Consider the following 21,874-nt stretch of genomic DNA (forward strand, 5'->3'; position numbering starts at 1 on the left):
AAGATAAGACAAAACTTGAAACACTTTTGTTTATTATATTTTCAATTTAAGTTAACTCATTCACGTTTAAATTCTCTGCTGGGATAATACAGGCATGTTCAATAATTTACAGACTGATGTTTTCAAGCTTTTATTTCTCTTAATTATGATTTTCTGCTTACAGTTCATTAAAACATGACATTTATGATCAGAATATTACATCACACTAATAAAAAAAAAATTGCCACATTCTGACAAATGAGTCTATTCAGAAAGTATATTTTTTATTAATTGAATTTGGCTGTTAAAGCTGTGTTCAAGTATTGTTATTAATACAAGTCCTTTCAGAGCAATGCTGATTATAGTTATTGTTAGTCACGCAAAAAAAGAGAGAAGTGGCTGTCTGAGTCAGCGTTGTATTTCTATAAGTTTGACCACCAGGCTTCTGGTTTTGGGCCCTCTATTATTTGCACCAGCAGCAGTCCATCACAAAAGAATTCAATATTGGACATTTGGAGTCCTAAACTCTCTTTGTACGTCATGTGCATTTGGAGCAGATGGTAAATTAAAATCTGTTTGGAAGGTATGAGCCATAACTTTGTGTTTTTCCTGGTGGGATTCACAGAGAGAGGGAGGTTTTGTATCAGTCTTTATGTATTCCAGTATTATAGCGCTTCGTGGCCTCCGGTCAGCTTATGGAAGAGCTCCTCATTGAGCGTGTCACTCTTCTCACGGCTGCGCGTCGACATGAAAATGTAGCCTCCAATGAACTCGTGAACAATTTTACAGTCAGCCGTCACGCAGCCGAAGGCGATGTTCACATTCCCTTCAAACTCGATGGCCATCTGGACAAAAAGGTGACAGTAGGAGGCATTAGTCTGAGAAATGATCAGATTTGGGGAAAACAAAAAAAAAAATGCAATTAAAATAATTTTTATCAATAACTCTGCATAATTTAAAAACATTTCAGCGCGGCATTATTCAATCTTGGGTATCTAAAAGATGAAACACCTGCTTACAACTAGAAAATAAATTTTTTTTGAGCTGCTATAGCAGCATGTATTATGACCTGTTTTATGTCCCAGTTTACGTTCCACTGCTTCATGTTGTTGTAGCGCCAAGTCTTCACCACGTCACCCACTCCCAGGTCGATACGGATCAGGCGGTTCGGGGCGATGCCCAGCACCTCGTCCTTTCTGCTACCCTTAAACCTGTTGGCCAGAAAACATTTATATTAATAAACCTCATACAAGGTTCCTAGAACACCACTTCACACATTATTTTGTACTTTTAGACCTATCTTTGGTCATGGTTTCGTCATGCTTATTGTCATTCATCACTATTTTAGCTCAGTTATGTGTAAGGAGATAACTGGATGTGGTCAGTTTCAACATAAAGAGCTTTGTTTGAATATGGATTATAATTTCCTCCTTACTTGGTGCATATCAATTTTAGGGGAACTTTAATTATGGTGGCTATTTATTATAAATATAAAAATAACAGTCAGCAACACCAGTGGAAAAACTGCCAAATAATTAACATTTTGTTGCACACAGTGCCATAATTATCTCATAAAACTACCATGGCTTGACAAAAATCAGAAACCTTTTAAAAACAACCCCACATAGTTTTAACCGTGGCTCATTGCACAACTACTTTTCTAAATTCATGTAGCAGCCAGAAGTACTGCAGGACTAACACTAGCCTATACATGAACAGAAACAAAAAACAAAGATTCAGTTTGATTTGTTATTAAAACTTCCTTGCCATTTGCTATTATAGTGCTACTGCCACCTTCTGATTTTTCAGGGATTTTGGGGTTGGTGTAGCCACCCCAAAATCCTCTCTCCTCTGTTCTGCAGCATCAAATTTATTTAAACTTTACCTGACAACCACGTATGAGAGTCCAAAATCAGGCAGGGCCTGCCAGATCTGCAGGAAGCGCATCAGTGCATCTGTCAGAGAGAGCTGAGCTACGTTCTGGTAGGCGTCCAGGATACGAGGGGTCAGCTGGAGAAGCAGGCACAGGCAAACCTCTTAGATATAATTAAATTTTAAAATTAAAGACCAGTTGCTTAGCTCTACAGTACTAACATCAATTCTTTAATGAAACATACATCTATGCTTTTTGACACACATATTCAGATAAAAGGCGACCCATGCTTCTTTTAGCATGTTAAAATAATTCTATGGGCTACACAAAACATGTTCATTACATTTTTTGCACAAAATCATTCTTAAAAAATGAGATTTTTGTTAACTCAATTCTGCCTATTTTGAGCTCCTTTCAGAATGAGATGTTTTAGAGACTCTGTTCACTTTAAATGCATAATACCAGTTGACCAAAGGCCCTGAAGCTCCACTTGGGTTGCAAGGTGACGAGCTGGGCTTTGCTGGGGTTGCTTGGTAACGGCACAGTGCCCGTAGGTTGAGACTTAACAATTGGGAAGTTTTTGAAACAGCTCATTTTCCAGACACCAAAAAACATTAACTTATTGCCAAAAATGACTGGCTGGTTTTCTCTTAAGTGCTTAGGCTGGTTCTAGAAGCAGTAGACACCCAAATGGAAGTATATAAAAATGCAAAATTTGAATTTTGCATAATAGATTCCATTTAAAACCAAATTAATAAATACTGTTGTGTATTTTGGCTATGCAGAAGTGCAAATACTCTTTCTTCCCCTACCTGTTTGGGCTTGTATTTCTTATGGTAGCGTGGTGACACCAAACTGTGAGTATTTATGCTTTCATCGCTGGCAGCTGAATTATTGCTGGAGCCGGAGTTGGTCTTTTGCATGGCCAGGAATGAACGGATGCTCTGGATCTCACTCTGGAAGCTGCTGTCTGCCAGGCTCTTGCCTTTGGAGGCCAGCCGACATCCGGCCATCCACTGAGCGTACTGCTGCTCCTGCAAAACATGAACCACAGGCAGAAGGAGGGGGGGTTAGACAGGTGTGTCTGTGGGTGCAACCGAGTGGGCCAGGCAGAGATAAGTAGACAGAATGCTGCACACGACAGAACGATGGCACTGACATTTTCACAGCGCAGATAGACCTCGTTCATCCCTTCAGGTGCAGGGATCAGCAGTCTGATAAGAAACTTCTGTGCTGCAACGTTGACGTCGGGAGCCACCTCACAGCCTAAGAGCAGGAAAGCAAAGTAGGACATTGATAATTATGGGTTAGCTGTTGAAAAGCTGAATTATGAACACCAGTTTCACTGACAATCTTTCAAAAGGGGGAAACATTGGTTTCAAGAAGAACCCCTTTCCATCTATCAATTTGTTTATGTTTAATCATTCGATGAAATAAAGCAACTTTTTCTTTCAAATTAAAATTTGTTTTCTGTACCTTTAAGGTTAATCTGTTGAATGGGCTCTCCGATGCTCTCCTCTTTGCTCTTGAAGTAAGAGATGGACGTATCCTGGAATTTGAACCAGTACTGCTTATATCCCTTCAGAGTGAGCCTCTTCGGCCTGAAATGCACAGTCGCATTACTTGGTTTCATCAAAAATATTTTCTAGAAGTAATATGATAATCAGTGTTCAAATCTGACCTGAATATCTTCAAGTAGTCGTTGAGATCTGGTGCTGTCATATTTTCCTGAATAAAAGTTCAGAAAAGATGATTGTCTGCTCCTCTTGTTAAATTACCTACAATATGTTTTTTTTCTATTGTCATTATTATTACAATCAATCAAAATAAAACCTAAATTAATAAAACATTTCAGTTGCTCAAAGGTGGAGCTTCATTTTTTTATCAGCGATTAAGAATTAAAATCCAAGCTACCAGCAGGTCTGAGGCGGAGCTGCTCTCTCCCTCCATCTTGACCTCCAGGGACTGAAGGGCTGACTCCAGGTCATCCAGGGCCGCGTTGGAGCTCATCATCTGGGGCTCCGACAGGGCCACCTTATTGATGTGGTACTAAATGATTTTACATGTAAGAGAGGACAGAAAGAGACATAAGTATAGAAGCTGTTAGCTGAAGGTCAGGGCAAATATAGTTCATACAAATGGCCTATTAGGTTTATTGTATCTACAAGGAAGCTTTTAAAATTACACAAATACCCAGAAGTATTAACAGCAGCTTCTGATGCGTTGGTTTTACAAAATCGAAAACCTGAAATAAATGTGAAATGGAGTCTACTTAATAATTCTGTAGATTTCACAGGAACATCCAGGAATTATTGTCCTATTTGGTCACTCACATCTTTTTAATGTTCTTGCAACCTCTCTTAAGGTCCTGTCACATCCTTTCAAATCATTTCAGGCCTGAACTTGGACTAGGCCACTGCAACCTCTTGAGTCGTTTCCTTTTTTCTGTTATTCTTCTGTATATGTGTTACTGTGTTTGGATCATTGCCCTGCTGCATGATCCAGTTTTGATTCTTTTGTGCACAGAAACACTCACAGTAGACTCAGTGAATGAGTGAATTCAAACAAGCCCAAATCACCATAACTCCACCGCTGTGCTTGACAGTTGGCATGAGACGTTTGGCGTTTTGTACATGTTGAATTTATCTGCTGCCTTTCAAGGCATTCTTAGTTTATTCCGTTATTTTTGAAATACTTGTGTACTTATAAATTACTTGCAGATTTAAATCTGCACACAGAATGCTTTTAACATGAGTTCACACAGCAGTTTTCTTCAACATCTGCACTCGAACACTAGAGTTTCTGCTAAATTTGACATTTAAAGCTTTCATTACAAAATGATCCACTTCCCTCAGAGAGTTACACATATCCTCGTTCATCAGCAGAAGAAGCAATTTTTTTGATCTTACCTGCAGCGCTCCAAAAAGCATCATCTCCTCCTCGGTGCAGTCGATGTCTTCCAGCAGGATGGCCCAGCGAGCCTGCTCATACAGCTGGGTGAGACGCACAACATCGTACTGCCGGGGTAAAGATTGAGGTGATGGAAGAGTTACTAGACATTGGACACATTACCAATCCCACACACAATGATTGCACTAAAACAGCACACACAAACCTTGGGTTCTATGTCGTAGAAAGAGTAATACTTGAAGCGAAGCCACAGCCGGTCATTTTCTTGGATGTTTTGCTGCATGAGACAACGTGATGAGTCCAACCACCTAAGGGGGAAAACACAGAGCCTGTATGGGTTTGTGTTTTTATGAGTGAATATATACAATAATGTTTGTGTTTGCATTAAATTAATTTCAGAGTTAAAGTTTGTTGTAAAAAAACAAGAAAAAGGGCCCAGAATATATATATATATATATATATATATATATTTTAAAGAAAATTGTAATTGTTTTCCTTGCAAACTCTTCAATCAGTTAATATAGAAATAAAGCAAAGGATAAAGAGGCAAAGAAGTAAAAAGATTCAAAATGTTTTTTCTTTTTCTTTGTTTTCAATTAAAATGACTACTGCCCCTGAAAGCTCTTCAAGTAATCCCAAAATCCTCTGAATACCCAGGCACATCTCAATAAAATAGAATATTGCTAAAAAATTGATCTTCTAATCTTCTTCAGACAGAACTTACAGTCTCAACTTGGTGCTCACTCTCACTTCAACAGTCAGGAGAAAATGAAACAACATATCTGTGAGTTAAAGTGGCAAATGTCATTTAAAAGGATGAGTAGTGATGTTGTAATCATGTCCTCTTGCTGTGGCAGACCAGTGTGTAATTTTAGCTAATTTTAAGTGGGAATAGACATTAGCAGTGTCCTAATATGTTCCTCAAACAGACTGCATTTTTTAAAATTAGATCACACAGGAAGATTTGAGGTATTTTCTTCAATTTAGATTGTTTAGATGGTGTAAATTTAGCAAAAAAAATATATATATATATATATTAATATATATATATATAGAAGAAATAGTTGCTGTGTCTGCAAAGTGGAGCTGCTTGGACGATGTTACCACATGAGCTATAAGCAAATATACCTGCCGTGGATGTGAGATTTGTCCACCACACTTGCTGGTCTGTACTGCTTGGCGATGACCTCTGGAGCAGGAGGAGGCTGAGTGACCGACAGCATCTTGTAGACGCCCTCGCTCTGCTCTGAGTCAGCGAAATGAGCTGGCATGCCATTATATAGACAGGGCCGGGAAACTGAACAGGAAGTGGGAGTGCAGACTGCTGTGAGATATTCAGACTCAAAAAGGGGGAGCGCAATGGCTTACATTTACTTATTTTTAACAAACATTTTGCCTTGTCAATATGTCTTCACTGTGTAAAAAAAAAAGATATGATGGGTGTACCCGAGGAAAGGGGCACCTCGGTCAGGTCGTAGATCTCCTCTGTCAAATCTTTGTCTTTCTTCTTCTTCTTCTCCTCCACAGGACGGAGGAGGGAGAGCTCCTCAGGATGGCGGATGTCTGTGGGGATCAGGAAAGTAAACAGATGTTTATTAGCCCTACAAAATATCAAATGTGTTTTATGTTTAGGAATGTTAGAGCAATCCTTCAGAATTCTATTTCATCAGGTTTAGATTTACTGTTTTATAGTCATCACTGGGATAGCAGAATACATAGTACAATAACAGGACTGAATCCTTTACATTTTACTCAAATGTGATGGCAGATCATAATAAAAACCTAGCCTGCTCTACAGACGAGTATAGGCAAGACAAGAGATTCACCATGTAAAAGCACAACCTTCTGACAAGTCAGATGTTGGAAAATGAAGATTAACAATACTAAAAGCTCTTTGATTATGATCAGTTTCTGATGCTAAGAATGTTTTGTTTTCTTGATTAATATCTATAGCAAAACTACATTGTATAAACTCTCCTACTCAGAATCAACCTTCAGCACTGACTTTCTCTATTTCACTTAATCTTTGCTTATTAGTTAAATTCTCTTTAAGTATTTCGATGAATTAGGAACAGAAATAATCATAAAAACACCTAAAATGGACATATAATTTAATTAAAGACCATATAGGTCATGCTTCTGATCCACATTTGGGTTGGTCAGTTCTTGTGTCCAAAACAATCATAAGTAAACTCCTTCTGGCTGGTAATATTTATTTATATCACGTTTGTACATGTCTCTACAGTAGAGATGAGTAAAGACATGAATACTTCAAGCCATTCACTGTCAGAGCAGATATGAAACAGACCCTAACGTGGGTATGAACTGGTTGGTGCAAAAAATGTATACATGTAGTTTGATCGGATGAAGCTAAAATTGAAGTGCTTTAACAGGCCTGACCATTGTTAAGTTTGTAAGAAAAGTCTGAGAGCAGCAACTTAATTGTGAAATCTGGGCGTGGCAGCATCAGGCTGTGTGGGTGTTTTACCCACACAGAAAATAAATGTCATTATGAAGAAAGATGTTGTTTTTTGGAAATATTTATCATACATCTGAAGGTGTTGGCCAGGAAGTTACAGCTTGGGCACAAATTATACATGGACAACAGTCCATGTATAACAAGTCCATGACAATTAATTAAAAAGTAGCTTAAAGACAAAAATATTCTCATTTTGTCAGTATGATTACAATGTTGCATCCATGACCTCAAATCAGAAGGTCATGCTTAAGTAATGTTTCAGTGCCCCAATAGCTGAGTCATTTTCTGTGTCAGAGTTTAGATGAGGTCAGTGACTGAATGTCAGATCATACGTGATTAAAGAAAACTGGTGAAAAAATGTCTGTATGTTCTTCATAAGTTTTTTAATTATGAAACAAATCTCACCATTCTGGCCAATTTTAGTAGGTGCAATAGTGTTGTACAGTGTTGAAAAAACACGGGCTGCTCCAGGTCCCATAGGGACATCAACAGCATTGATCAGGGGATTCTGTTTTCAGAGCTCATCACTGTAATTAAGTTGTTCAAAGATAATAGCTGCCCATTCACAGAAGCAATAGAGAAACCAGTTTAATTTCAACAAGGAAAGAAGGGCAGCGACCAAGAATGCCTGTGCTTCAAAATCAACACCTGCAGCCACACTCACAATGTTTATACATTCATACACCAACTGAAAGTCAACTTCCAGCTTAATTTATGGTATTAGTATCAGTCAGGTCATTCAAAGCCTGAACCCTTTAAGCGTTCTTGTTTCCATGCCAGTTTTGTCATTTCACTTAAGTTTGTTGCTTTTTAAACTATTTTCAGTCTGCTACCTTTTCTGGGGATTTCTGGTGAGGAAATGAGACCAAGCATTGCTTAAGTTAGAATAAATGAAAGCATGAAAGAGACTGAGAAACGTTTTTTTTTTTCTTGTAATGACCAAAATCAAAGAGCTGCTTGTTGAGACTGAGGGAAAAGACTCAACAATATAAATATAAACATCAATGCTTTGAGATAAATGTGCAAGAGAGACAAAAAAGGCAGAAAGAGGGAAGAAAGAAAAACCTACTGAGCATCCTGCAGATTCCCATCACGGTCTGGAAGACGGGGTTGGAGAAGCAGGCCCTCAGCATCACAGTTTTACCATTGGGCAGACCCAGTTTAAGTGGCTTATGTTGCGGCATGAACAGCAGACGGGCATCAGCGTGAATCCCGTATTTCTCCAGAGTCCAGGCTGTCCGCAGGAGCCACTGATGCTTCTGCTCCCACCACAGCGCATGATCCGACCAGTCACGCTGCATCTCTGTATAAGACAAGAAGGAAATACCTGAATTAATTACAGACACCTATCTTGGCTATTTTAATCTCACAACACTTTGGCACTGAATACCCTCAGGCAGACTACATGTCAACAAACATTAGTGCTCTCTTCATTTTTTGTATTATTGTTTATCTGTTTCTTTCCTTCCTCTTAACTGCCAGCTGTTGCAGCAGATGGACTGGGTCTGGTTCTGCTGGATGTTTCCTCGTGTTGAAGAAAGAGGTTCCTCTCTCCCTGTGGCATCACATGCTTGCTCAGAAGGAGGGATTGCTGCCGTAGTCAACTACTCTATGCAAACAGACAGGCTTCCTTGGAGAGATAACCTTTCACTAATTTACATTAAACCATCAGCTGAATGTGTCTGTATTGTACTATAAATTGTATGGAATTGAATTATAAAACTGAATCTAAGGATGTACATACGACATGATTTAATTCTTGTTGGGAGCTTTAGAAAAGCACTCTGACCTCCCTGGTATATTTTATTGGGATTTTCTTGGATTGACCAAAAAACGAAGTGTTGCATAACTGTGAAGTGAAGGAAACTAACTCTGTTTTCAGTTTGCTTTACAAACTATTTGTTTGAATTTGTTTTCAACCTCTAGTAATCAGATTTTATTTAAGACTATGCTAGATCCCATTACTTTCAAGATACAGAAGTGCAATTGTTTTACTTGAGTCAATGACGTATGTTTTATTTTATGTCTATGTTTATTGTGACTATCTTTTGTAATTGGGTGTTTTTTCCTTTCTCTTTGTATGATCCTTGGCTTGCTTGTAAAAGAGATATTCAGATCTCAATGGAACAAACCTGTTTAAATCAAGGTTATTACTATTATTATTATATTCCTAAACAAAACGCTGTTCAATAAACGTCAGAAGCTTTCAGAAGTTATCTATTAAAACAAGCAACCCTGTCCCTCACAAGGCATCCCCATTGTGAAACAATGTGGTAACTGAATCATGTTGTGTGAAATGTGAAGTCTTTTCTTCAGCAAAGACATTAAATTTGATCATAGCTGATGGGGCGATGAATGGAGCTAAATTCAGGGGAATCCTGGAAGAAAACCTTTGAGGAGACTATAAAATATTTCAGATTGGTGTGGAGGTTCACCTTCCAAAAGGACATTCCCATAGCATGATAATGCACCCACCATGTTTCACCACTGGAATGGTGTGTTGAATTGATGGGCAGTGTTAGTTTTTTTTTGACCAAGTGATGTATAACAACTTTATTTAAGGATGTCAAAATTAATACCAAAACAACAACTTTCAGATTTGTACATTTATCCTTTGCCTTGCACTAAAGAATAAAGTTTTATTTTCAATAATCACATAAAATACCAATAAAATTCCTTAAAATCTAGCACAATGTAGAAAAAAAAATTCAAATATGAATACATTTGCAAGCCCATGAAATGACTAAGTTTCTACTGTCGGCCCATGTGATTGAGAGAGAGAGGTTAAAAACAGATAGCTTGACTCACGTGTCTTTTCCACCAGCTTGAGGATAACCCCTCCAACGTGGAGGTCAGAGGCAACGCTGATAGTGACAGAAGGGGCATCAGGCCCCAGGTCCTCCACTTTGACTGACAGGTCCCACGCCGCCATACTCTGAAAGAGACAAGAGCAGAGTGTGTGAAGAAAAGCCTGAAGGTAAGACTGTGCTCAGGAAAAACATGAATTACAGCCTGCGACATCTCCAACAGGATAAAAACCAACATTATGAACACAAATTACACACATAAGGTCACTTCTGTTAGAGTAAAATGTTCCCTACTTATTTTTTATTTATATAGAAATAATAAAAAGAACTTTACAAGTGTTGCTTAGTGGAAGATAGCCCTTCTCCATGGTCAATATCACCTGATACTGAGTGACATGGAGACACAAACATACACTGTGAGTGACATGTCAAGTTTAAACAGTATTTCCTGTTTCGGTCTTAAACTATCACCATGGACGCATACTTCCGCTTTTCAAATGCATGCAGGAGGGGAATTAGAAACCCAATATGGGCTTGGTTGTTCATTCGATGGTGACACACTCACCTCCTACATGTAAATAAAAGCCCATATAAAATTAGATTTTACTTCTGGGTCTAAAATATGTTTACCTTTCAAAATCATAATCTATTTTACAAGACAACTACAGATGACGGTGGCACTGCATAAAGATAACATGCTTCAAACTCTCCACTTTTTCTCGAAGGCCTAGACATTTTCGACATTTTTATGTTTAAATAATAAATTATCATTTGTGTCCAATTCATACAGTCATAAAGAACTTCTTAAATTACCTCTATATTTTTATATTTCATAAAGAAGCTCAAAATATAAAAACCCAGTGCTATTTTCTCTGTTCTCATGCTTTCGCCCGCACACACAGACATCTTGTAAAAGACAGTACCGTCAGTCTCCTTCGTCCACGATTTTAAGAACTGGACCTGGTGGGTTCCTCTTGTCTCTGTCAGACAGCTGAAGACGTTTCCCTGGTCTACTGTGAGAACTTGCACCAGTCTTGCCTCTCTTGGGTAGGGCAGGTTGTGGTGTGTGCTGAAGCCTCTGCCTTTGCTGCTTGTGTCACCCGTGTAAAAAAAAAAAAAAAAAAAAGAAAATCTTGTTCCTTTTTTTCTTTGTCAGTTTCCGCCAGGCGGAAATGTGAACACCAGTTAACTTCTGACTGACAGCCTGTGTTGAATGACATATTACGCAACATCTGTGTGTCGTTCACATTTAAACCACTTGTGTGAGTTGCCATGCCAGATGTTAGTAATTTAAGGGTGTGTGAGATTACTCCTTAATTTCAAAAGACATGTTTCTTTGGTTTGGCTAAAAAACAATGTTAATTTAGGTGTTTGCTAAAATTTATAAAATGTTTCACATAAAGCAGTGCCTTATTAAGTGAAACCAAAAACAAATTAAATATTGTCACGGTTTGTCATGTACATACATTTAAAGGTGCATTTTTTAAACATTTTTAAAAGATTAATTTCAGATTCATTGATTAAATTTTGAAAACAGTAAAAAAAAAAATGTCCAAAATGCCTAAAAAGAAGGTAGAAGTAACAATATCAAAAGTTAAAAATTCCTGTCTTATACACAGACACCTACCTTGAATTTCTGCGACTTTAAACAAGAAAAACATAAAAATGCATATCAGAATGTATATCAGAAAAAGCAATATAGGTCAGTATAAATCAGTCTTCATGTATTTGTTTTAGCCAATGTTTCGTCTGGGAATCAAAAACTCTAAGATCAGTTTCTGTGTGGGGTCTCTGTGTGCAGGTGAGGTACTGACCACCTGTCTGAGCTCGGGGAAGTGAGAGGGGATCATGGCAACATGGGGATTCTGGCTCTTTTTAGAAAACCGGCTCTTTTGGCTCGGATCACTAAGAAGAGTCAGCTCTTTTGGCTTCAAAGCGGCTCTTCAGATTTTCTTTTTTGTTCCTTAATTTATTATCCAACAAAAAAATTTTGCAAAATGAATGAGATCAGCTCATAGTCGGAAATTATTATGTTCAACAGCTCTGAGTCAGCGTAAAGTGAAATGTGCATTTTGAGTTTTAAAATACCATATGAGTTTGTTATTTGGCTTTTGATTGTTACATTTATAGAGTAAATTGATTGAACAGGACCTTTTAATTCAGAAATCTTCCCATTTTGTCTGAAACTTGTGTTTGTATTGAACCAGCAATTAGAAAACATGCTTCTACTATGACAGTTTACTGCTATAATGTAATGGGTTTTAAATGTTTTCTTTGAAAAACAGAGCAGCCCTCTGATAGCAGACGGCGTGTTACAGACCCGTTTAACAAATACTTGATTTATTTCAGTTTGAGTAAAAGCTAGAAGCACCATGCACCAACAGTGCTGCTATAATTGTTTGTGTGCTAGAAGTGAGCTAAGGTGGAATAATTTGTTTGTACCAAGTTGTAAATATTTATTTTGAAGCAGGTCAAAGAGAATCCAGTGCTGTAACGGCTGTTGATTGATGGAGATGCTCATTGTTGCTCTCATATCTTGTCTGTCAACAGTCGTCCTTAAAGAAACCCCTAAAACCAACAGATGAATTACTTGTCCGGTAAATAGAGCATGGTAGCGATATTATGTGAGATATTGAAGCTGTGATAGCGATGCAATATTAGTGTACATTAAATCCTATCGTTTCAGGTGCACAGTGACCTGCTCAATCCGGTGGACACATTGTGGCCACGCTGCATTAGATAATAGACTGCCATACAACGTATTAAAGCGCAAAAAAGAGCTTGCTGTGAACTGTGTTTGATTTTGTCGATGTCTGTGTTTAATTTCATTTCAATAAAGACCTGTTTCACCCGTCTGATAAGTGTTTCATTCTTACAAATACCTATTTAAAATATTTCTTAAAAGGGAGGATATTCTCATAAAAGGATTAGAGCAAACATCTGGGATAGCTTTTCGTTTTAAACGGGCAGGATATTCTGATGACGGAAGTGATAGTTTTGTGTTTTTTGTCGTGTATATAAATTGTTCCAATGCTATGCTAAGCATAACTCCTATTCTTCCACTTCAGTCTCATCACTCAAATAATGTTATCCAGCGACAATATTTAACATTAACACAGCCTGTTATAGTTTTCGGTTGGTAAACATCACGGTAGACGTTTTAGACGCGTAGCACCAACACATAGACATATCTGTCGGTGCTACGGTAGGAAAATCTGTAGCACAGATAGTCAGAGCACCGTTACATTCAAACGGCCATTGTTTTACCCCAATGTGTAATTTCCGACAGCCGTAAAGCTCACACTGAGTTGTGACCGTTAGCTTCGACTCTTCCATTTTCACTGGATTATGGGATATACAGATAATAAAACACAGCGCTGATCATATTAAATGTATTTGAGATACCACTCTTTTCTTTTATTATGATTACCAGAATCCGAAATATACAGCAGTTATTAATATTTCTTGATTTTAATCAGTTAGTGGTGATCATGGAACACCCCTGGTTGATGGTACATTCCACACGTTAACTTCCGAAACAAAAATGGCACATGTGATTTTGCAGTGAGGGGTGTGTTTGTATCGAAAGTGAAAGCTAACAGCAGTGTGTCCGACACGTTCAACTTTGAAACCCAACTCTTTGCTGTCTGCTTGGTGTTACCTACACATGGCAGTGCTCATGTCAGCTCGAGTTTCACACATCAGAGCCCTGCCCTGCAGCGCTCTGTCCCTTATCCGAGCTGACTTCCAGACATCCGGTGTCAAGTTCAGGCACTTGTTACCTCCGGGTAGCCCCCAGCTCAGAGGGAAGGGAGTAACGAGTCCTGTACGAAGCCATATTAACGCCGCAGTCCGAGGTGACAGATTCTCCACCACTGCAGCGGCGCTTCGCAAATCCAGCCAGGTTAACGGTTCCTCTTCACCAAGGGGGAGGAGAGGCTGGCTGGGCAAGTTTGCCCTCGGTGCTGCCCTCGGGGTGGGCACAGGCGCTCTAGTACAGGCCTTCCACACTGGAGTTTTAACCGCCATGCCTCTAAAAATGAACCTGGACTCTGCTGAGAGTGACTGGAAGGAAGCCAAAGGTGAGAATGTCCAGCAGTGGCAGGGAATAATTCTTCAAGATTTTACAGAGTTTTCAGACAAAAACACCTACTGTCAGCTGGTACAAAAAGTTGTAATAAGTTTTTGATAAATAAGAATGTATAAAACCCAGTAGACAGTCAGCTTAGCAGTTTTAAGCTTCGTTTTAAGCAGGGTTCCCTGTTTTTATATTTTAGTATGTGCTGCCTTTCTAAAATAACTGCTACTTGAGCTACTTTCAGTTTATCTTACATGAAGCTTTACTTTGCTCTGAATGTTTTTTTTCAGTTTCTGAAACACATTAGAAAAGTATTCACACCACCTAAATCTTTCCCATGTTTTGCACTCAGTACAACTACAGACATAAAATTGATTTTTTGTGGATTTCATTTATCGACCAACATAACAAGCAAAGTATAATTAAGCATATTATTCTGAAAAGTGTCACATGCATTTGCATTGAGACCCTAAATATAATCTGTTTGATTCAGTTTAAAAATGTGTAGCACCTTACAAAAACATCCATCCCAATTTATACAAGTAATTTTATAGTCAAATCAGTCAGATTTACAGCTAACTGCACACATTTAATTTTAATCTTAGCTCTAAATCAGCACCGAAAGGGTCATTGTAACAGATAAGCTCTGTGCCGTTTGTAGAGTGTGTAGGAGGGAAATAGGTATGATTTTACCTAGGAGAGACACCTTGTCAAGTGCAGCATCTGCAGGAAGAGAACAAGAAGTTGTTGGAATCAGTAGCTCAGCTTAATCTCTTTATGGGGAGATTAAGAAACAGTAGATATGAAATTAATGGCAAGAATAACTGTAGATTATGCACAGTTGGAAAGTAGAGTATTTTGAGGAAACAGAGTAAAAGCAGCAGTAATTAAATCTACTCCACACTTTTCAGATTGTAAGTTATAAAGCCTTTCAAATGCTTTTCATTATTTCATTCTCAGGACTATACACTACTTTATGTTGGTCTAGCACCTAAAATCTCAGTAAAACACATTGAAGCTAATAATAATAATTATATAAAATAATATGGAATGGTTAAGGAGGTTAGAAAGATTTCTTGTTAGATTATAACCTTCTTCTCTTTCTTTTCCCTAGATTTCCTGCTGTCTCTGTCCGTGAAGGACAGGCGCGGCTACTACAGAACCTCTGGCTCGGTGCCGTTGGGTGACATTCCAGTGTGGACTCCCACAGCAGGTCAGACATCCCACATCTGTCAACATCTGCGTCACTCAGAGCGGTGAAGCAGTGGTGGCGATGAAACTATTTTCACGAATTAGAAACAACTTTTAATACCAACATAAAATTACAAAATACTGTGACAACCTCTTTTAAAAACCAAAATCATACATAAACAAACAAATATTTAAGTTGATTAAGATGCTTATTCCTAAAAAAAAAAGAATTCTTAGCAGGGGATCAAACCATACTAAAATGGGTATGTGATTTAATGCTGTTCAGAGATGGGTAGACAGAAATTGTACTGCAACATACTTTTAATTGTGTAGCAGTAAAATGTAAAAATAAAAAATACTCCAGTAGGAGTAAAAATGAATTTGCTAAAAAGGGTTCTCAAGCTCTAACTGATCATGAACAAAAATGTAAAATGATATGCCAATTATGGTATTTACTACAATTAAATAATAAAAAAAAAGTAAAACATAAATTACATAATTACAAAATATCCAAATCTGGCAATTGAAACACCAAATCCCTCTTTTCCACAACAGTTTTTATTTATTTATTTTGAACATGATAGAAGTATAAAGTCACACACATGAACAAGGAATGTAAAAGACAAATTTTTATACCACAGTAGTCTTAACATGCTTGAAATCTTACAGTTATTTATATGTGTCAGCAGTGCAAAGAACTTCCAGTGACAGCGTATAGTGTTAAACAGCGTTTATACAGCGTTGACACATAGGTCATGTGTCATGACCTATGTGCAGGTCATGTTTCATGACCTATGTCCTGGTCATGACACATCATGACCAGGACATAGAAAATAACATGAGAGATGGTGTAGAAACAAGAAGTCTCAGGTCAACATAAACTGTTAGTATGTGGTTGGTACATTTAGGTTAAAACGTGATTATTCTTCATTTAGTGAAGCAACTTGAAGTGAGTAGAGTAAGCAGAAATTATACTCAGGTAAAAGTAATTATACTTCAAAATATCACTCAAGTAGAAGTAAAAAGTAGAGAGAGTAAATTGACTCCTATAATCCTTGAAGTTTCTCAAGTAAAATGTAACTGGAATAAATATAATTAGTTGCGTTACAGCATGGAAGGCCTTGTGTTCTCACTCTCTAAAGAAGACATTTTGAACATGACAGATTAGATGTCTCATTTTAAGCCACGCAGGTTTCTTCCTCTACTTGTTTCAGAACAGATTTATCTTCCGTCTCTGGTGATAAATTGTCCTAATCGGTCCTTCAGTTTCTCTCAAGGCAACTGTGAACAGCCTAGGCCTAGGGCTTTGTGACAGAGCCAATCTTGCATGTGGCTGTGTAAACCTCCTATTTAAATAAGTGATAAATCTGTAAATTGCATGACAAAAATTGAAGATACCACTAGAGGGAGCTCACATGCTTCCAGTGTCACAGTTTCCCGTCTGCTGATTCCTGTTTTTCATAGAGATTTTCTGTTGCAAACCAAGCTGAGCCCGGCTGTGTTTGCTCCTGTCCTCAGGTGCCTCTAAGTCGAGTCGCTACCTGAGGAATGAAACGTTAGACCAGAAGATTTCCGTGTACAGTGGTGACATAACCAAGCTGGAGATAGATGCCATTGTCAATGCAGGTATGGGTGTTGTTCTATTTTGTTTTAGACTGGTCTGTGCACAATTTCAGCCACTCTACATGAAAAATCATAATTTTCTTGCATCATAAAATAAAATCCCTTTTTTTTGTCCTTTCACCGTTGTTTCCTAAAATGTACAGGAATGAACATTTTGAAAAACACAAAAGGGAGAAATATAAAAGGCATTATAAATTTAAAAGGTTCCAGCAGTATTTAGCCTGGCTGTGCGTTTATGGGCATATGCATAAATTTTGCAGGAAACATCTGTGAGCGGTGTCTGAGCTGTAATTATGTGCATAATGTATTTCCAGCGTGTTGGTAGAACAGCCAGAGGCTTTCAAGTGATTATCTGCATAGTGTTCCAAGATATTCTTTCAACTAATTTGAGTACCCCACTGAAGAAAGTGAGAACAACAGAACTGCTGGTAAAAAATACCAAAGAATTTCAATATAAATATGACAAGGGACTGTTTAGCTTGGAATGAATAGTAGAAGCTTAAATTTCACGCCAGTGAAAAAGATATAGATTGATGGATATTTTATTTATCCCAGGGGAAATTTATGTATCTAGTAGCTCATAAAAACATCAACAAAATTCTAATTTCAGTTAAGAATATATACCAATAAGATAAACCATTTCTGCCTCCACTACACAGATCAGATTTTGATGAGAAGTGGAAATCTCTTATATCTGCATCTTCTAAATGTTCAATAAAAAGTACTGCATATTTTGTCTTTTCCAATATCTTAAAAGTTTTGAAGAAGTAGATTGAGAAATGGAAGCTCATGGAGGGTTTTCATGAATTCTCAAAGGGAAAGATGTTTGAAGAGACTTATTTGAAAAAAAAATTGTGAAGAGAGACATTGATTAGACTTGAACATACTTTGAAATCCTAAGGTAGAAAGAGATGCTCTCCGTCTTTTCCCAAATTGTCACAGCTTCCTCATTCTTGAGCAAATCTTTGCTTTGGTCAAAAATACATTACATTTCTAAAGCCTGCATCAGAGCACAGGCTTTTAAGCAAAGTTCTTTGGAGCCAGTTTTTAGAGGACGAATGAGACGTGCAAATGAACAAGGACATAGCAGTGATGATATTAATTAGTTGGATGAAAAGCATTCTGTGTGCATAGCAAAAAGATCATCTAGTTTGGTGTGTGTGTGTGTGTGTGTGTGCGCGGGGGCGTGTGCGTGTGTGTTGAAAACATCTGAGGAAAAAGCAATCCGTTAAAACCAGCAGATGGACAAAGGTTGACCCATAGATGAGGGTAAAAATGTAGATCTACTGGTAAATTCCAAGCTTCGCCTTTCGTCTTATTTTTCTCCTCATCACGACAAAGCAATACATTGGTCGCATCATTCTGCCAATCAATCTCCTGCTCCATATTCCTCTCACTTGCAAACAAAACCCAGAGATACTTAAACTCCTTCACCTGTAGAGGGCACTCTATTGCTTTTTGGCTCAAGATCATTGTCTTGGATTTGAAGATGCTGATTTTCATCTCGCCCCTAAAAGTTATGAACAAGATCAGTGGCAAAGAGCAACTTTAATGGACCCAGTTGCATACAATCCAATTCAATACAATAGTACAATGTAGTCATATCATTTGATGCCAGTTGGTGAAAAGTTTGCAGAGCTGATTGTATGAAGTTGATCTCTTGTCATTTTTGTTGCAACCAGCTTGGGGTTGATGGGGAAAAGAAGTCAATGCTGGTGGCACAAACTTGCTGGCAGCAAAATGATTTTCTTCCTTAGGTTTTTAAATTTACAGTTAGGAAAAAAGTTTTCATTATTGTCAATTCAAGTGGAAAACATATGTAGGATATATTCTTTGGATTGACTTTGCCTTACTATGTCAGACTATTTAGGTCTCTGTTGGCTTGTGAAAAGCAGCTTGGCTTGTCTGGAAGAATTGCTTGGACTTTCCTCTTTTTTAAAATAGTGTAGATAAACAATATACTGTATGTTTGCAAGTTGCCTCTGAATGAATTGCAAAATGTCTGGAAATATGTCGCTTGGACAGATGAGACGGAAATATTAACTTTTGGCTGAATGGCACAGCATGAACAGTGCTGGGTTGATGGTGTTTTTCATCTTGACTTATAGGATCGGAGGTCAAATGTGAGGCCATCTGTCAAGCTTGGACCAAACATGGTGATGAAAAAGTACAATGATCCCAAACACAGCAGTGAATCTGTGATAAAATAACTGAAAATGAAAAAGATCAATCTGTTTCAGAGATCCAGATAAAGCCAGGTTCCAGTCTGATTGAAATGCTGTATTTCAGGGTAAATATGCAGTAACTAATGTCTGTAAGTCTCAATGAATTAAAGAAATGGTGTAAAGTACATTAAATCTAAAGTCCTTCACAATGACTGGAGTTTATTAAATTGAGGCAGAAAATTGGTAATTCATGGAGTGTGCTTAGATTCCTCCATGAAGGTCTTGTCTTTGAAAATCAATGGAAAGGCCAGTACTGATTTATGTATGCTTGATAGTTGCAAGGATTTGAGGTCAAATATCATCATCTAAAATATAATGATATTTGACCTTTAAGCTGCTAATGAAGAGAACAAAACTGACATTATCTGTTTTCATTTATCTATAATCCAGAGTCATTATGCTTGACTGAACTTTGCTTTAGTTTTTGAAGATCACTGTTTTCACCTCCTGGCTTCATTCCCTACCCCATTATATAAAACGTCCGTTCTTGCTTCCTTCCTTGATTCCTTCTTTCTTTCCTTTCTTCCTTCCTTCTGATGTCCTTTATTCTTTCCATCCTTTAGTCTCTCTGCATCCTACCCCTTATTAATGTCTTGTGCTCTATCTTGTGTAGGGTACAAGATAGGAATGTGCTCTACCCACATTCCTATCTTGTACCCTTTTTTCTTTTCTTAATGTGCTTTTCCTTTCTTTCTTTCCTTGTAATTTTTCTTTCTTGTGTTCACACTTTTTCCTTCTGCTTGTCCTGCCTTTTTTCCTTCTTTTTTGTTTTTCTTCTTTTATTTCTGCCCTGGTCATTTCTTTCCTTCCTTGTGTATTTTCTCTTTCTGTTTCATTCATTAGTTCCCCTCTTTTGTCCTCCCTTTTTTCTTCCTTGTTTCCTTCCATCCCTCTGCTTTCTGGTTTTTGCAGATTCCACATTTAAAATCTGTTTTCTCTATAAGTACACTGTGATATCTTAGTAAACTAAAGTATTTCATATTTTAAAAAGGCTGGAACTTATAGATGGACAAACTGTGCAGGAACCTTGGATTCAACCTAAGAAACAAACTGAATCTAAAATTTGAGGACATGAGAAGCTTCAGTGCATAGGAACAATAAAACAGTTGTAAATGTCTGAATTGTTTTATTGCAGCTTTCTGGTAAAAAAAAAAAAAGAAGTCCTGATTGAGGAATATTTGTCTCCTTAAATAGGATGTGACTTTAAACTTTTATGAATGGAAGCACATTCAGAATTTAAGACGGCAGAATATGCAATGCTTTTGAAATCCTCATGTGTCTGTGTTGCAATCATTCATTTAAGTTCCAATATTTATTATCTCTCATTAGCTTTGGTTTCAGGAGGCCTGAAAGTGGGATTAAATCCATACTGATAACCATTAGATGGAGCCAAACACTGGCTTATTATTCCAGGAGCGTCTCCTCTGAGATACTTTTAGTATTTGGGGGAAATTTAATCTGTGTTTTGGCGCAGGCGTTGTATCAGGGGAGAGAAGGGCAGACCAGCCTAAACAATGCCTGATGATGAGCCTTCAGCTACAAAATGATAGATTTTTATTGGCAGCTGACTGTCAGCAGGCGGATGCTGTGCCAGCATCTAATAAACATGTTGATCGTTGACTCCCGTTTATGGAGTTATTGGTTTTTTGTTTGTGTGTACTTGTGACTCTGCCTACAAATATTTAGGTAATTATGAGTGTTTACACAAAAAGTAACAGTCTGCGTGTGTCTGGGGAGGCGAGTTTGTATTGGGCTGTACTTTTTTACAGGGTTTTTAACAGAGTTGCAGGATGCGGAGTTGCATGGAATTAACAAGACGAAACGGCTAGTAAAGCGCTGTTTTGCAGAGAGGACGAAACAAGGTGAGAGTAGGAAGGCGCAAAAAACTCCACAACACCGGAGGAGTGATGACTGAGAGCCGAAGCGTGAGAGTCGGCACTCTCTCCGGCTGAGAAAACCCAGAGAGGAACCAGGGAGAGAGGAAATAAGAAGATAAGAGAGACGGGGAGAGGTCACAAGCTTGTATTTAAATCTCGCTCTGCATTGCCATGGCAACAAGCAGGTACAGGTTAGCCTGAAAACGGCTTTGGGCAGGAGAGTCTGAACATCCTTTTCTATCTGACTGATTGGCTGTCCAGCTGACTTTGTATGTGGCTGCTTTGTTGGCTACGAGGGCGACCTTTTTCCACAGTGACTAACTGATTGACTAAGAGGCTTTGGGTGACAGTCGCACTGAATTGCGATGACATTGAATTGAGAGACGGCATCGCATGGAGATGGAGTTAGATTTTTTGCAAATCTTAACAGCAAAACTCTTGCTTAAACAGCCTCCAAGACAGCTCCTTTGGTTTTTGACATGTGGAGGGGAGTGTTGTGGATTTTCTTTGGCTCCTCAGAAAGGCCTTGAAGCATCATTTAGCCCCTAAGGCAGCAAGCGTTCAGTTGAAGCCAAGTGTGGCCAATTATATGTAATACTGACAGACTGGTGGGAAGGTTGGGAAAAGGAGGCTTCCAGTGGCTGCTGGTAGAGAGAAGTTGACACACAGATACAGAGACGAGCACCACGGCAATAAATACATGGATGCAATCTGATTCAGACCAAAGGAGCACCAAAAATCAAGAAAGTAACAAAGGAAGCATAACACAGACTGCTTTTTGTAGTTTAAAAAAGTGTAGCATTTTGATACCGCAACCATTTTTTGTATCCAA

At 38.1% G+C, this 21,874-nt stretch overlaps 2 protein-coding genes across 3 annotated transcripts in view; one reads left to right on the forward strand and one right to left on the reverse strand.

Annotated features, from left to right (window-relative positions):
* Positions 1-15: 15 nt before the first annotated feature.
* On the reverse strand, positions 16-11,152 carry fermt3 (fermitin family member 3). Its single transcript, XM_005806529.3, has 15 exons — positions 10,972-11,152; positions 10,050-10,176; positions 8,311-8,544; positions 6,209-6,325; positions 5,891-6,059; positions 4,968-5,070; positions 4,762-4,869; positions 3,767-3,901; positions 3,534-3,580; positions 3,329-3,453; positions 3,012-3,118; positions 2,665-2,886; positions 1,865-1,989; positions 1,049-1,190; positions 16-824 (listed from the first exon to the last, which is right to left on the reverse strand). Exons 2-15 carry the CDS (start codon positions 10,171-10,173, stop codon positions 645-647), a joined length of 1,938 nt encoding a protein of 645 aa, XP_005806586.1. The 5' UTR covers positions 10,174-10,176; positions 10,972-11,152; the 3' UTR covers positions 16-644.
* A 2,438-nt stretch (positions 11,153-13,590) lies between these two features.
* macrod1 (MACRO domain containing 1) overlaps positions 13,591-21,874 on the forward strand; it is a 179,371-nt gene continuing 171,087 nt past the window's right edge. For both annotated transcript variants that reach the window (XM_023328499.1, XM_005806546.3), the window contains exons 1-3: positions 13,591-14,130; positions 15,241-15,339; positions 16,836-16,943. In XM_023328499.1, the coding sequence (XP_023184267.1) occupies positions 13,716-14,130; positions 15,241-15,339; positions 16,836-16,943 (622 nt within the window). In that variant the 5' untranslated portion in view covers positions 13,591-13,715. The remainder of the gene's footprint in view (positions 14,131-15,240; positions 15,340-16,835; positions 16,944-21,874) is intronic.

Source organism: Xiphophorus maculatus, chromosome 23 (genome assembly GCF_002775205.1).
Source record: "Xiphophorus maculatus strain JP 163 A chromosome 23, X_maculatus-5.0-male, whole genome shotgun sequence".
Lineage (NCBI taxonomy): Eukaryota > Metazoa > Chordata > Actinopteri > Cyprinodontiformes > Poeciliidae > Xiphophorus > Xiphophorus maculatus.

What these genes read in the sequence shown, in the direction of transcription:
- fermt3 (XM_005806529.3), bottom strand. Translation starts at nt 10,173, where the DNA reads ATGGCGGCGTGGGACCTGTCAGTCAAAGTGGAGGACCTGGGGCCTGAT. An exon ending in TCTATCTGCGCTGTGAAAAT is followed by an intron (nt 2,887 to 3,011) that starts GTCAGTGCCATC and finishes CATGTTTTGCAG; the next exon opens with GAGCAGCAGTACGCTCAGTG. An exon ending in TAAACTGGGACATAAAACAG is followed by an intron (nt 825 to 1,048) that starts GTCATAATACAT and finishes CTTTTTGTCCAG; the next exon opens with ATGGCCATCGAGTTTGAAGG.